The 15963-nt window shown below is 42.3% G+C and overlaps 1 protein-coding gene and 1 long non-coding RNA gene across 2 annotated transcripts in view; one reads left to right on the top strand and one right to left on the bottom strand.

Annotated features, from left to right (window-relative positions):
* Nucleotides 1-123: 123 nt before the first annotated feature.
* Nucleotides 124-14024, top strand: LOC146563615 (uncharacterized). The gene is made up of 3 exons (XR_014894340.1): nt 124-217; nt 7842-7970; nt 13766-14024. It is a non-coding gene; the product is annotated as an uncharacterized LOC146563615 (long non-coding RNA).
* The window catches only part of LOC146563613 (furin-like protease kpc-1), a 213829-nt gene continuing 204494 nt past the window's right edge, over nt 6629-15963 (bottom strand). Inside the window, exons 17-19 of the mRNA XM_085290827.1 lie at nt 12118-12287; nt 8471-8533; nt 6629-8008 (exon numbers count right to left, since the gene is read on the bottom strand). Coding sequence (XP_085146953.1) covers nt 7847-8008; nt 8471-8533; nt 12118-12287 — 395 coding nt within the window. The 3' untranslated portion in view covers nt 6629-7846. The remainder of the gene's footprint in view (nt 8009-8470; nt 8534-12117; nt 12288-15963) is intronic.

Below are 15963 nucleotides of genomic sequence, written 5' to 3'. Positions count from 1 at the left end.
CGAAGCGCACCTGGACTCCGCCCCGCCCCCCGCCGCTCATTGGGTACGGGAGGATGATGGACGGGGTTACCAGGGGCAACGGCGCGGCGATTGGCCGCGTGGAAGTCTCAACAAACACTACTGTCTTTGTTGGAGAGGTGCGAGCCGAGGCTCCCGTGGAAGCGGAGAGCCGGAGTGCAGCATGGGGAGACGGAGCACCGGGATCAGCAGCGCAGCTGTAAGATCCAGTTCATTTACTTTGATAATCTCGTTCTATCCAGACTGAGACTGCAGGGAGTCTAGTTCCAGGAGACCCGGAGCTCTTCTGTATTTAACCATTCAATCCCTAATTTAGGTGGACTTCAGATTTTTATGCACATTTATGGCATTAAATACTGGAAAAAGTGCGAACCCTTCTGATTTGCGCATAACTTTTTCCCCCCTCAGTGCCATCAAGGACTAGACGGCGTTTTGTGTAGTCTACATTTGCAGTAAAGCTTAGTTCCGTCTGACATCTTTGTTTTAGTGCAACATTTCTGCTTGTCGTTGTAATGCATGCATATTCATATGTCTGCTGCTGTTCGTGCAGAGTTGTCTGTGTACTGTAAGCAGGAAAAATGCATCATATTGCGCTGTCTCTCCTCGAGGATGAATATATATCTTAGATGAGCCAATCATTTTTTTATAATGACTTTTTATAATGACATATATTGGAATGAAACTAAATGTAACAAATCTGTCACACAAGAAGCTTCTAAAGTGAAATATTTGATAGAGAAAGGAGCTCAGGCATGTTTTAAACAATTTGATTTTATTTAAAAAAAGACAGTAACAAAATGTTAACAAACTTTTGAACATTTGCTGCCATGCAGACTGAAATGTATTTAAAGTCTTCAGGTAAAAACATTGCGCTCTGCTTAAACTGAGGTGTGTGCCATTAGCTGGCATCAGTCTCAGGTGATTTTTGCAGCTGGTAATGGGGACTGGGATCTTTAAAAGCATCGGCTATTCAAGCTGCACTTCCTCAAACACTGACGCTTTCCTGTAAAAGTGTAAACTAGTATATTTTTTCCCTTCACCGAAGGCTTGTAAATGTAGATGTCGGTCAGCTGTCTTGACTTTAAAACTTTTAACAGCCCATAAAGTAAACAGATCAACTTTTGTGTCCAACTAGGCTGTAAAGTGAGTTTTACAAGTCTGTCTTGGTGGGAGAGGCTACATGCTGATAAAAAGAAGGAAGCCCCCTCCCAGTTGAAGTTATGGCTTTCTCTCTCTATACATATATAGCATGGAGGACTTGCAAAGTTTAGTGATTAAAAAAAAGAGAGACATAAAACTCTATCCAGTGTGCCCTTATTACATGCAGTTTAAAGGATATTATGAGGGACTAAATGGCTGTTTACAACACTGTAAAGAACCTGTATATGGGGCCATTAGAGCATGGTGCAACTGTACTGAAGGCTTATTCACTTCACTAAAAGAGATTTCAAAATTATTTTCAGGTCTTATATAGAACGATTACAGAGTTAATATTGTGTGAACACCTTCTCTGGTTGCTCGTCATCCACTAAAGTGAAACTAGAAAGAAGTGAAGAGGAGGATTAAGTCCAAACTCAGGCCTCTAGTCCAGAGCAGGGAGGGCAGGTTTCCATCCTGTCTCAGCTGTCCCCCCCCCCCCCAACCCTCCAGTGTCAGCTTCGGGGACCAGGACTTTGTCCAGAGAGGGGACATTCCTGGCCAACTGCTGCTGGTTGCCATAGGGAGAGGTAAATGAAACAACAGCAGTTGCATCGCTGCAGCTCTCCCCCACCCCTGTTCCCGGACTATCTAAAGGCCTCTATTTAGAGAGGCTCTCTACTGCGGGGACAAAGCTTTTGCAGGGATAAAGGAGGGAGGAGTAAAGAGCACAGGGCCCTGAGAGGGAGAAAGGGCTAGAAAAAGCAAAAAAAAAAAAAAAAAAGATGAGAGAGATTATGTCTGTCCTAAAAGCTGCTCCTCACACTCCGCTGAGAGAAAGCAAACTGTGAAAAAAATGACAAACACATCTTGGACATTTTTCACTGGCAGAGGCACATGTTTAACTTTCTAACTTCTGAGGCAGTAATTCTGCATGTTAGAAGACATTAATGATTCCTGCTGCATGTGTGCAATTAACAGTACCTTTGGTTAGTCTATGGCCTACAACAATTCAGTCCACCAGAAATAAAGTCATACATACTGGCCACAAATTAAACCTATAAATCAACGCAGGCAGTTCTTCAATATCCACAATTTATAACTTTCAAAGTATGCAAATGACTCAAACTGTAATTAAACATTTTATTTAATAACTTTGGACCTGCAGTAAAATTAAGAGGCAATAAAAAAGCAATTATCAAAGAAATACTTTTCACCCCCCCCTCCCAAAAAAAAAAAAAAAAAAAAAATTCTAGCCGTGCAACGAAAACACAAATGGTGAATATTCACGCTCACAAATCATTATTAGTGATGTTAATTTATTCAAAAAGTTCACACAGGAACACATGTCGTGTATATAGACAAAGGTCTGGGAACAATGCAGGGCCATCCAACAAAGAGCAAGTGCTAATTGCAAAATGTCGCTTCTCTATGACCTGAATTGCAGTTTCAATTCATATGCTGATTTAAGTTGTACTACAACTTTTTCTTTGCGCTTTGATGTCGCTTAAGTGGCCAAAATTCTCATTTCTGATCTTTTATGCCACAAAATATGAACAAAAGACAAGTAACGTAACCAACTTAGAATACATTTGAGACTGTTAGCTGTATAGTAAATACATGTTTTGTCAGCAAACTTTCAAAAAGAAAGAAAACTGCCATCAGCCCTGATTCATTGCGGAGATAAACAGTGGACAACTGCTACAATGCTTTCTGATGGTCTGTTTACATCAGTAATACGCAGCAGCATAAAGCGAGTGATGATGAAGAGCAAAAACACACGCAAAATCCTCGTATTCCATGTATCACTCAGGCTCTTCAATTAAGTATTACTGATTGGGCCTTTAATGGATCTCATTTCAGAGGCTAATAATCTTTCATAGGAGTGAATCCAGCTGCACCGACAGCACATGAAGAGGCCAGGATTTAAGTCATACCAGGAAAAAGTTTCCAGGCACGGCTCAGTAATTCATTCTGGTAATATTGAACATTATTGTGGTGTAACATTGAAATCGGCCAAATCAAAAGAACATTGTGATAATTAGGCTGTAATTCAAGGAATTACCACATCGCCACACAGGCTTAAATAGTCGTGTTGGGAGAAACGCAAAGCACATTATTTTAATGGCGTAATATGCAAACTATGGCTCGTTTCAATTACGTGGCTTAACAATGCATAAATGATGCGAGCCTTGTTATTTGGACTGCAGGGTCCGTAGTTATTCAATCACACAGAGGGGCCAGCGTTAGGGGCCACGCTGCCTTTCCTCTCATGCACCGAGACGCAGTGAGGTCGCTGCCAAACTGCATTTAAGGGAATAAAAATGAACAGTAGAGAATGTAAGCGTTAAATTAACAGTAGGATAATTATATGACCCGTGTGCTGTAAAGATTCAATTTCTAACGCTCTAATTAGGCGACTGTCTCCCCATACATCAGCTCACATCCCTCTGCCAATTTCTCACCAGAAAGCGTCCTGTGAGCGGAAATAATTTGATTTTATTAAGACACGGCTCGTGTAATGAAGAAAATCAAAGGAGGGGCTGGTTGAGTATGATATGTTTTTTAAATCACTGATTGTTCCACGATCTCAGTCCGCTGAGTCCTATTTAAAGACGAGGACATTGGGGTCCAAACTGGGGGAGAGAGGAAGGCGAGGCCCAATCACTCTTCGCTGTCTGTGAACGCCAAAGAACGATTATATTAACCCGTGTAATGAAAAGTATGTCCACCGCCCACTGCAGAGAGAGGATACAGCACCTTAACGTGTCAGACCTTTCAGAAAGAAATTTGTAATCATGATTATTTTCACAGTCTTAACTAATGAAACTTACTTATCAGTTTCCAGAACACAAACAGCCCAGAACACAGTGGGGTGTGTGTGTGTGTGTGTGTGTGTGTGTGCGTGTGTGTGTGTGTGTGTGCAGTAGGAAGGTTTTCACACCCATGTGCTGACAGGTATGGTTAGGTTTGGCTGTGCTCACCTTAAACCTGCCTTGCATATGCATGCACAGTATAAAAAAACAATTCATGACATCATCATTTTGAAAGCCAATCACAACTCAGTATGCAGTTTTGGTGTGATGTGATTTGAAAGCCTCCATTCACTGAAAACAGGCTTCTTGGTGATGCAGATGCGTTATCTTGTGTCCAGTAGGTTAACTTGTTTTGTTTAATTTTTTTTCCAGTGAAATTTCAGTCTAAAATAAACCTTCAGTGAAGCTGCTGAACTTTATGTGTGGAACAACTTGCTAAATTAAATTAATTTAATTCCCGTCATAAACATTTATTTTTGTCCAGCCGACAGTCCAAAATCCAAAAAGATTCATATGGTTACCTTAGAAGCCGTAAACAGTCACTAGATATTCATATTTGAAAATCTGATTCGTTTTTTTTTACCTTGTATTTAAAAGTCTAATCAATATCAGAAAATACTAGAATTTAGTTTGATGATTTATAATAAAATATAGAAACAATACTGTAACATCTGTAGAAAATATATTTTTAAAGTAATGTAAATAATGTTATCATTGAAAATAATCTATGACTTTTCATAGTTTAAATGAAACAAACTCAAAATACCAGTGGACAAATGTTTACATAACTGTACTAAAGCACACACAACAAAAAAACAATTATTTGCAGCATTACCACCTATGAATTACTAGCACAATATTGATATATCTTTTTTTTTTAAATATCACGGTTATCTCTAATATAATACACCTCTAGATTCCTGTATGATATCCAGGCTTTCTTTGTAAAAGATAAAATCCAATGAAGCACATTTAGATTGTAACAGCTTTGTGTTTAATGCAGCAAAGATACAAACAGTCCCCGCTGGAGCATTATTGCTCTACCGTGGTGTCATCTTTGGGGAACAATCGTGATGAAATGGAAATCTGTTTACTTTGCATTTATCAGCTGCCTTGACTTTAGCTGATAGCAGAACTGATACAAAACCTTCAGATCAGAAGAATACAATCAGTGTGGGCTCATTTAAATACAAATAAAGTACATGCCTTATTTTTAATTTATGCAATAAAATAAGATCCCCTAATCCTGAGTATATACAGCCAGAAATATATGCAGCGAGCACAGATCACTTCCTTCGAAGTAATAACAGAGTTTTATTTCAGATTAGCTGTTCGGATGTCAATAATTCTCGCCAAGGCCCGTTTCGAATCTTGCATAACGAGAGCCGACCCACGCCTTTCATCCTTACTGTAATTGTTGTGTGCATCAAAGACGAGGGAGACTGACAGGCTGTATGGGAGGATTAATACAGTGGGTGAGTGACGACATACTGAGGCGGGAGGGAGGAGCGAGAGAGGGAGAGGAGAGCGAGAGACGAAGGTATGGGGGTGAGGAGGAGGAGAATGAGAGAAAAGTAGGAGAGGACAAAAAGTGGGGAGAGAGTTAACGAGAGGGACAGCATTAATTGTGTGCTTTGTGCCGGGGCTCTTTTGCTGAGTGTGGCTGTCGAGGTGCGGGCGCTCACCCCTCCAGCAGCCCGCCGTGATCTGAGCCAGCTCTCAGACTGCTGTATTCCAATGCAATTAGGCCACTCAAAGGCCTGCTTAAAGCTGCACCCCCACCACACACACACACACTGATAGCAACATCCCCTGTGGGTCCCCTTCATTGTAGCAGGGACGTGTATTCTGTCCCTCTTTGAGGCCTTGGATGAAGAGACCACCCCGGGGAGCTGAAAAAAAAAGCAAGGATTACCTCTCTTTCTGTCCCCTTTCCCTCTGTCTTTCTCTCTCTCTGCCTCTTTATCTTCCTCTCTTTCTGGTTTCACCTCTAAAGTCTATCAGCTCGGGCAGGCAACTGAGCTCAGCTCCCGTTAGCTTCTCCAAAGAGACACAAGTTGGAGCTCCTTTTTTTTTTCTTTTTGCAGGAGGAAACAGAAGAAGAGGAGCAATGAGGCATTCCTGTGATGGATGTCATTGTGGGACTGCTCTAGCAATACCACTTCCCTCTTCCTCTTTCATTATTCATGCAGTCATATATTTCAACAAGTGGCGTGGGGCGTGTAGCTCGCTAGCTCGTCCCCGTTGGCACAGGCGCCGCAGCCTCAGTCAGTCTGTCCCCCTCTGTGTGCTGTATTAAGAGAAAGCGCTCCATGATAGCAGAGCTCTCTTGGCTGGCTTTCAGTGCGTCTCATTCCCCAGAAAGCATTTAAAACAGATTACAAACCTAACGCTACACCTCCCCAATAAGAGAAGAGAGGAGGAAAGAGGAGGAAAAAAAACCTGGCACATTAGCACCTGCAATACTAGTCAATGGCATGAACAGATTAACGAGGTAATCCACACAATGAGGTCTTTGATTCGTGTGGTTTGGCAGGCAATAATGCCAGGCATAATACACACTGTTATTTCAGGCTGTCCCAGCACGAGAAAACCTGGCAGAAGCTGATCTCTCTCTCTTTTATTTATTTATTTTTTGTTCTTTCTATCAGATGAGCTTCTTTTTTTTTTTGAAGATTTTTAACTTGTGCATCTGTCGCTTTTGCCCGTTTTCTTGTCGGGGAAATAACCTGCTGGCTTCTCCTGTGGCACATGTGAAGCGAGGAATCACAGGCTTTCTGAAGGCTGTTTAAACAGCAGGGCTGAGGAGCTCTCCATCGTCCTTCCCCCCTTATTTTTCTGCATAAGGACGTGTGTACAGGATAAGTGTGTGTGTGCGCGCGCGAGTGTGTGCGCGGAAGATCTCGCAGCCCCATCGCTCATGTGCGGCTCGATTAGCCCCACGTGCCTCGTTCGTCAGACGTGGAGGCAGAGCAGATGGCAGAAGACGCACCGTGTTACCATGCTGGAGCACTATGTAACGCTGCTCTAATTGAAACATCAATACTGCCCTGTCAATACACTACTGCTACTTTACAAAACACCTCCACCAACAGACCTGCACTAGACTGGCAAAGAAAAAAAAAGTTTACCGCCCGGGGTGAAAGTAACTTTCTCTGTAACGCTTCCTGGTCTTTTTAATCTCCTAATATTAACACTTCACTTGCTTTCTGTTTGTATACAGCTTGTGGTGTTAAAGGAAGCATGCATGGGAAAAAAAGAAAAAAGGAAGAGATCCTCCTCAGCAGTATCTCCACTGTGGCAAAAATTTTAATGAACTGATAGAAAGTTGAGAGAGCTCACATGGCTGTGATCAGTAATTCGACGTTATTGGGAATTCAGTGGAGAACAGAGAGAAATTAGGCGGCTAGGAATTAATTTGTTATTTGTCCAACTCAATGAGGAGTGACGCAGCCCCCTTTAATGAACGGGGTAATCCATTTCTTATTGCACGGAGCTGAATTCACCCTTCATTGAAGTGGAAAAAGACAAACATATCTTCCACTAACCTTTGCTACTTCCGAAGGCAAACCAGGAGTGGGATCGGGGGTTGGGGGGCGGAGACGAGCGCTGCTGGAGCTATTTGTTTTTCAGAAACAGGGTTTTGGGGTTTGTGTAGGCGAGAAAGTGGGTTTCAAAGCCGACCTACAATAAGTCATCTTTGCTGATACCGAAGCCACAAAGTCAAAATACAGTACGCTGACTTGATTCATGATTAACTGGCTTTTCTGCACTGTGGAAAACTACAGTCTTTACGAAACTATGGTTCATGGTTGTGTTTTTAACTCCCTTCCCTCTGCCCCGCCCCCTCTCATGCCTTTCTGCTCACAGATCCGTCATCTGTTGGATCTAAAACGCTTGATTGTGCCGACATCCTGGATCTTCTGTGAGGGCAAGGACCTGCGCTCCTCATCCGCGTCGTCCCCGAAGGTCTCGGTTTCAGGAGGCTCCCTCTCAACAGTAGGTCTTGTTTTCTGGGCAACATGTGTGTCAAGTATCTGTGGGACAGTGTAAATAGTCATAAGATAGCAGTCTAGGGTCTGATTTTGCTCTTCAGTTCACTTATTGGGTAATTTTATAATATGAAAATTCTCCTACAATCGAAAACGCTGTACCTGAGTGGGTTACATTTCAATAGGGAAAAATCTCTTTAATTAATTAACTGAATATCACAATAGTTGCCAATTGTTTCAGCTGTTAAAAAACAAACAAAAACAAAAACAAAAAGACCAACCACATATCTATTATGAAAAAAAAAAATAAAGCATTCTGGTGGCCAAATGGGCAGAGTGCCATGTGTCTAGCGTGCAAACTCACATTCCTCGAATTCATTAAATCAAATCATTTTCCCTTCATCTATTCCACTCCTCAGTCTTCACCCCCCCCTAACAGAAAAAGCACAAAAAACCCAAACTATAAAAATAACCTGTGTTTTAGGACTGGTGGGGGTTGCAGCTTACCTTGAAAGCCAGACTAGATGTCAGGCTCGACTTAACCGGTCTGTCTCCTCGAGTTTTTCCCATCTGGTTAATGAAACAGATGTTTCATGTTAAAGACAAACAAAATATGTACAAAATATGGCTCTGTTGTGTGGGGGAAGCGAAAATACACTGATTCCTGCATTTCCCATAATGCAGATTTCTTCCAACCTGGTAATGAACCATATTTTTCAGCTTCTTAAAGTTATTCCTCACCGTGACACCAATGTCTTTACAGGCTGAGCAGCACTCGGCTACACTAGCAAGCTGCATTCATGTGCAAAACCAGTAGAGAAACTCTAATTTCTAATAAGCAATATTTTATTTTTAGTAGCTATGGTACGTTATTTATTCTTGTTAAGGCTCCTTGTGGGCTTCCATCTGCTGCACTTCTCACCACCACCACTTGCAGCAGGAGTCGCGACTCCTTTGACATCCTTTTCCCCCTCCTTATGGAAGTCAAAAAGCTGAGAAAACACACAGAGGAAATGGGCCACGAGCTGTTCAGAGGAATCCAATTCAACTCTGTTTTTGCAAGAAAAAAGGCAAGGACAAACAGCTGAATTTGAAATCAATCAAACGCTGGCTCTGTCCACAGGAGCAACGTTCAGGCTCTGGTTACGATTTGATCTTGGCTCAAGTTTTCAGTGAGTGTTGACGTCTCAGAGTTGTAAGGAATCCCGAGCCGGCAGCTTACAGCGGGGGTTTTAGTGATACAGTATTTACAAGGCATGAGGAAGTGGGAGCGCTGCAACAGACGGCACCATACACGGTGCTTTCAATTATTTCTCACAGCATTCATGAAAATAGAAGCACAGCGGGGAGTACAGTATGAACGACAAAACTATAAAAAGACACGGAGTGAAAAGAGAACTCCCAAGCTAAAATAAATGGCGTTGTGTGCCGTTGCTTGGTGGAGAGCTCAGAAAAATGCATGCCTCCCAAAAAGAGTCAGAAATAGCGTAGAGTACAGACCAGAGTAGGGGTGATGGAGCAAAATGGATGCATAAATAACTGGAAGGAGGTTGAAGTTTGGATTTGAGAGCATCTTATGAATCGGTTTTTAGAGTTATGTTGGCCTGATGCTCTAAGTAGTGGGCATCAAAGAGCCTCTCATACACGCAGATCTATTCATAATATTAAATATGAAGGCTTGATGGAAACTTGCTGCAACTTACATGGGTTTCAGAAAGGAGAACACCTGCTTTTTAAGTTTGTCGCTGTTAGCATGCTAATTCGTTAACATTTGCTAAGCACAAATGAGGCTAACGGGAATATGGCTAATTTTCTACTGTAGGTTATTGTTTGTGAACCTGCCACCTTAAATTATTGGCTTGATGATAATGCTATAGAAAAACAGACAGAATACAAACATTTCGGCACATAATCATCATCAATCCGTCCTGTAGTTGATCGCATATATTTTTGGGGTCTGGATCAAAGCAGTGGACTGACTCCCAGCCCTACTGACCTTTCAGCTCATACCGCTATGCTGCTAACATGGGTGAAAACAAATGAAGCACCCAGTCCAAACTCATGATGCTGTTTCTTACATCAGAGTGTTTCTCTCTGCACTGCCATGTTATATTACAGTCTTGCAGTATTTATATGCCTTGATAACTTATCAAACAAGCGCAGTGTGATGCTGCAAACCTCAGCTAAGGCTAAAACCCGTTCCAAAGTAAGAACTTAGAACAGAGACCAGATTGTGATATTTTCTTGACAACACCAAACAAAAAAATAAAATTGCAATAACTTTGCGTGAAAACAGACCAACTCAACCGATCACATTACCTGTTGGCAGAGGTAATACGATTCAACAGCAACAGCAGCTTCGGGTTTATGTTGTTTGCTGTGTATTAACATCATTCATTGTTCAATTAACAAAAAATTTTTTGGCATCAACCTTGATTGCTTTATTTAAAAAAAAAAAAATACATATTAAAATGAAAACCCAAAGATATCTGTCAGACTGTTTGTTTTGTAATTGTGTCACAGAGTTCCCAGTTCAGATCAGAAATGATGGTGGTGAACACAGTGTTACTGTTATCCAAGAGCAAGGACGACAACTACGATGAACAAATAGAAAAATCCACGACCACAAAAAAAAGAATAAAAACAACCTCCAGATGAAAAGCTTCAGATTGGTAAATTTAGCATATTCAAGCGAATAGGCGCACACACCTACACTGCATCCTTTCTGCCCTCCAACACATCACCGCAGACAGACGACAACCAGCTTTTCCTCGAGCTGATCTTTCTCTCTTCTCTGAGATGAGAAGATGCTGGTGAGTAGAGAGAGGGAGAGGCTCACAGACAGAGACGTTTGTTTCCCAGCCCTTCCACCGTCTTCCGTGGGACGACCCTCCCCATCCACCCCCAACCAACCAATCCCCCCCCCCAACCTAATGGATCAAACAAAGGACATCATTTGTAGGCCAAGTCTTTTTCTGAGCGTCTCTCTCCTCAGCTCTGCATACCAATCCAATACAGCCCAAGGAAAAAAAGCCACGCTGTGGTACGAGTGTGCGTGTGTGTGTGCGTGCATGTGTGTGTGTGTCTCTGGGCCGGGGGTTGGAAGGTCTGTTTGCCTCTCCGCCAAGCATCGATTTATCCTTTTCTCCAATTTATTTCTCCTCCTTGCCTCTGCAATCCATTCAGATCTGCCTCTAGGGGAGGAACTCGGGGTAAAGACGTTGTCAGGCCTTGCCGTTGCCTCCTAACACCGGCTCAAAACTCATCTACAGGCCCGGGGACCGTGTACCCCTGCAAGGACACGTCGGGCAGCAATGTGTGCATGCAAACAGCTACCTGTCGTCCGGCGGCACACTTCTGTCAAGGCTGTAATTGGCCTGATAATGCAGCATAAAGGACAGTGACAGGGGCTTGTGAATTTGTTTCAGCTCAAACGCTGGGGCTGGAGCAATGATTAAGTAGACCGCAAAATGTCGTCTAATTTTCTAAGGAGCGTTATACCCTGGTGTTTTTTCTGCAGTAACAACTGTTGGAGAAGCCAGAATGATATTTAATTGTTCCTCATAATCAGGCCTAGACTACGAGCAGATATGATGGGAATAACAATATCTGGAGTCCCGATTCAACTGTCTGATCCTTATCTCTGCCTGTATGATTCTGACATTTTCAGATGTTATTACTCACACTCAAGGATTTGTATCCTAAAGCCTCGACAGTGACGACAACGGCGCTCAATAGAAATGCTGCATGTGCACAAATCCCACGGCTCTACCCCCTATCCACACACACACACACACACACACACACACACACACGCACGCGCACACGCACGCACACACACACACACGCGCACACACACACGCGCACACACACACACACGCACACACACACGCGCACACACACACACACACACACACACACACACACACACACACAGAAACACCCTTGACAGAGATCTGTGAGCCATTCTTCAGTGTCACAGTGAGCGACGCCTGGCACATCCTTATACCTGAAGTTGATCAATGCAGATATGTCCAGGGGGAAATTGAAATCCATAGGAAATTAGGCGACGCAAGTGATTTATTGGAACAGTAAATCATGGTGCCTGTGATGTGTGGAGAGTCTGTGTTCCAGCTCTGTGCGCCATACTGTACCTTTCCTCTTAGTGACATGGCGATATCAGCAGCTCGCACCTTCTTCTCCCTCTCCATTTGGTAGATCCACTGCAGCAGGTCCATAGGAGGGGACTGGTCCCTCTGGAACAACCACCCATGAGGGATAGGGTGATTCAACCCCATGGACACAACACTCTGCAGGGGTCCCTCTGAAGTTAAAAATAGAAGCACAATTAGATTGCTGTATGCCTCACTACCTATGTTTCTATCTACAGTACATGCCAAATATGTTTCTATTTCATTTTTAAAATAAGACAGGAACGGTTCTGTGGTCTGTAAATACATAAAGTGTGCTGGAGTGGCTCTAGCTCAGGTAGTAGAGCGGGTCACCTACTAAGTGCTCCAGTCTGCATGCCAAATATCTTGCCCAAGGATGCATTCATCGGAGTGTGAATGTGTATGAATGCTAGTTAGGTAGCACTGAAAACCTAGAAAATTGTGATTGGGTGAATGAAAAAGTTGTATAAAGCGCTTCGAGTGCTCAGATAGAGTAGAAAAGCGCTATATAAGAACCAGTCCATTTACCATTTCTGAGGTTAGTAGCAGAAAAATGTTATTCAGGCAGTTTTGCTAAAATAAATGATATTGGGTGATATTTGCCTTGCAATTTCATTTTGCACATACATCAGAAGATTTTATCGAGTCAATCCTGTTTTGTTACAGTTTACAAACTGTTATTTTCATCCATTGTTGTGCAATATTTTTATATGCAGGGTTTTACTTGCAGGAGGAGTTCTTGTTCTTCCAAAGAGCCCTTATTTAGATTGATATTAAAATCAGCAGCAGCTGATTTAAAACCAGATTTTTGAATTTATACTTCTGTTACTCAACAAGAAAATTTACAGTACTTTTTTGTTTTCGGTGAGATACTGCAACACAGACTCACTGCCTTCACCCCACCAAGGGCTCACTGTGAGCCAAGAGAGTCATGCAGGAGTTTTCATTGTTAGCGGCAGACTCTGCCATTTCAGTGTCAGACTCAAACTGTCTACCCTTCAAAAGGGATTCCCTGCATGAAGATGCAATCCAGCCTTTCCATTTATCTCACTGACATCATCCTCTTTAGTTAGAATAAGTAAGCGCAGTGACACAACATATCCATCTGTTCCTTGCATTAATAATATCAAAGAATGTGTAAGAATCATTTTGCAGAATTAAAAAAAGAAAGAAAAAAAGCAGGAAGCATGTATTCTATCATATTACAGAGTATAATATTGTAGTAATAGAGGCACACACACATAAAAAGCACTAGTCTGTCCTCAACTTAGAGGATGCTTCTCAGCTTTCTGTGTATTAAAAGATCCCTGTAAGGATGAAACTGCAGGACAGAGTCACTTACAGCACAAACAGCAAAATGAAAAATATATATCTGACAGAGTATTTGTAGTTGAGGGGACTGAGTTCATGCACAAATGTTCAAATAAATCCACAAGCTTTCCTTGAGAATAAAACAGAGATAGTGTGTAGTGTGAATCCCGACTGAAGAATCAGCCCCCCACCTCTCAAACACTCCCAACTCCCCCTGCCTTTGCTGTTTTTTTTCTCTTCCAGGTACATCACTTGTGTTCTTCTAGCTTGTTTTTGTCCTGCTTTAATTGCTTTTTCTTTTTTTTTTTCCCTTTTGCAGCGAAGGAAGAAAAGACAACAACAAGGCGGTGAGGGCTGCAGCTAATGGAGAGGCTGTAATTGTGAATGGAGGCATTCATCTGGAGACATCGTCCGTGAATTGCACTGCACAATACCCAGCGCCGGGCTGCTCAGATCACCAAGCAGTCACCAAGCACGCGTGCACACACGCACACGCGCACACATATAAACATGCTGAACCCTCAGATCACTGGTGCTCAGAGCAGCAACGTAATCACACTTCCGCAGAGAGAAAGACATCGAAAAGGGGAGGAGAGAAGGAGAGGCTGAAGAGGGGGGAGGAAGGGAAGAAGAGAGGAGAAATTATACAAGGAGATAGGAGGAGAGGAAGGGGGAGGAGGAAAACGGAATGGTGAAATTGATGTTTCCTACCATTTGATTTGGGCCACAGAGCCCAGGAGGCAGATCAGATAGAGCTACATGCACACACAGAATCAGCACATGCAAAGAAACAAGGATGCATGCACACCATCCCTCTTCCATAGAGCCCATACATGAAAGACACGCATGCACAGACTCATATACAGAGGCATACATTTAAAGCCATAAATCTGTACAAATATTATGTAAATAACCTGTAGAAGCTCACAGAACCATCTCACAAACCCCATAATTTCTTCTACCTGCTTGAACATTTAAACACAAACACACAAATGCACACACACATATTTTTTAAAGAAGACACAACAAAGCCTATAGTATGGAAGGGAAAAAAAAGCCCTCATCCCGGCGAGGCGAGACGAGACGAGGCACCTGTCAGCTCGGTGGTTCCTGCTACTACAGAGAAACATCAAGAAACAACAACTCAATTAAGCACACCATCCCTGTTCAATTACTGCCACATAATCACAGCAATTTACCTTCACTTGCTGCACAGCCACCAAACAAACACACACAGAGGCACAGGCGCACATACAGAGGCGGTTTCCCCTCACAAACGCCAGCAGAGACACAGCCGCATCACAAAGACTGACCAGACTGGCTTCATTCTACACATCATTAATGTGAAGCTCATCTGGAGGCATCCGCAGGCTAACCAGCATCAAACAGACACGGAGGACGACGGCAGAGAACAATTTAAGTGAAATGCTTATTCACTAAATATGTGATGAACAGCAACAGCACTTCCCAACATGTCCATTACAGTACTGCCACCACTATAAATAGCACAGCTTCTGTCTAGCAAATGTAGCTCGGTATATTTAAAGGTACGCGCTGTAAGTAAGTAACAGAAATCATTTGTGACCCAAATCTGTTCATCTTAATCACTTCTTGCACATTCTTTATGACACCAGGGATCTCAAAATCATCAGTAAGTTGCTATAATTATCATCATCATTAACTAAGAGTGAAATAACCTTTCCACAATGGTCCTGTTTGCTATTGGGCCTTGCTTCTGATATTCTTTTTCTGTGAGTGGCATAAAGATTTGTTATTTTATCTTTCCAAGAAATCAGACAAATTTTGTGTCTTCAAACTCCATCCATACATGTTCAGGATGAGTGAGAATGCCAAATGTGAGCCATGGTTTCACCCATCATCAGCATGCAACCTAAATAATTCTTCTGTGTCAGAACAAGAGCAAATCCCTCCCTGTAAAAAGTAACAAGCCTAGGTAGTAGTGACGCTGACTTAAAGGCATTCAAAATCTGCAGAAGTCTGTTATACACTAACACAAACATAGCAGCTAAAGACCACATGACCCAGGGTGATGCTGATGCCATCTGCCAAAGATTAATTTTTAAAAGGTAACAAAAAGCAGAGATCAACAGGCTTATAGGATCACGCAGAGGAGAGACATTTTTGGGACAAATCTACAGTTGAAGTGCTGTTTCAATGATAATTTTCTTGTGCAGCTAGTTTTCATCAACTTTGCAGTCAGTATTGTGATGATGTAATAGTGTAACATATCACTTTCTACAGGGAACTCATTAATTACTTTAAAAAGTACACATATTAAGTACAATCAAGTCTGAAACATACAAATTCATATCTTACTAAGTTTAAGTTTACTGTTTCTATGACAAACTTCATATTTAGCAGACAGATTTGGAAAGCTATTTATAAAAAATATGAAAACGCACTCTAATCTATTCTGCACACAGCGTAATACAAGCTAGTCTGGAAATTAGAATCATCCAAAGTCATGACTGAGGGTGATGCTCAGGGCACAGTGTG

This window comes from Mchenga conophoros, linkage group LG11 (assembly GCF_057382185.1).
Source record: "Mchenga conophoros isolate Kocher_MC1m ecotype Shallow Benthic linkage group LG11, M_conophoros_male_GT1.1, whole genome shotgun sequence".
Lineage (NCBI taxonomy): Eukaryota > Metazoa > Chordata > Actinopteri > Cichliformes > Cichlidae > Mchenga > Mchenga conophoros.
Note: the sequence above shows the minus strand (reverse complement) of the source record. Positions and strands in the feature narration are given on the sequence as shown.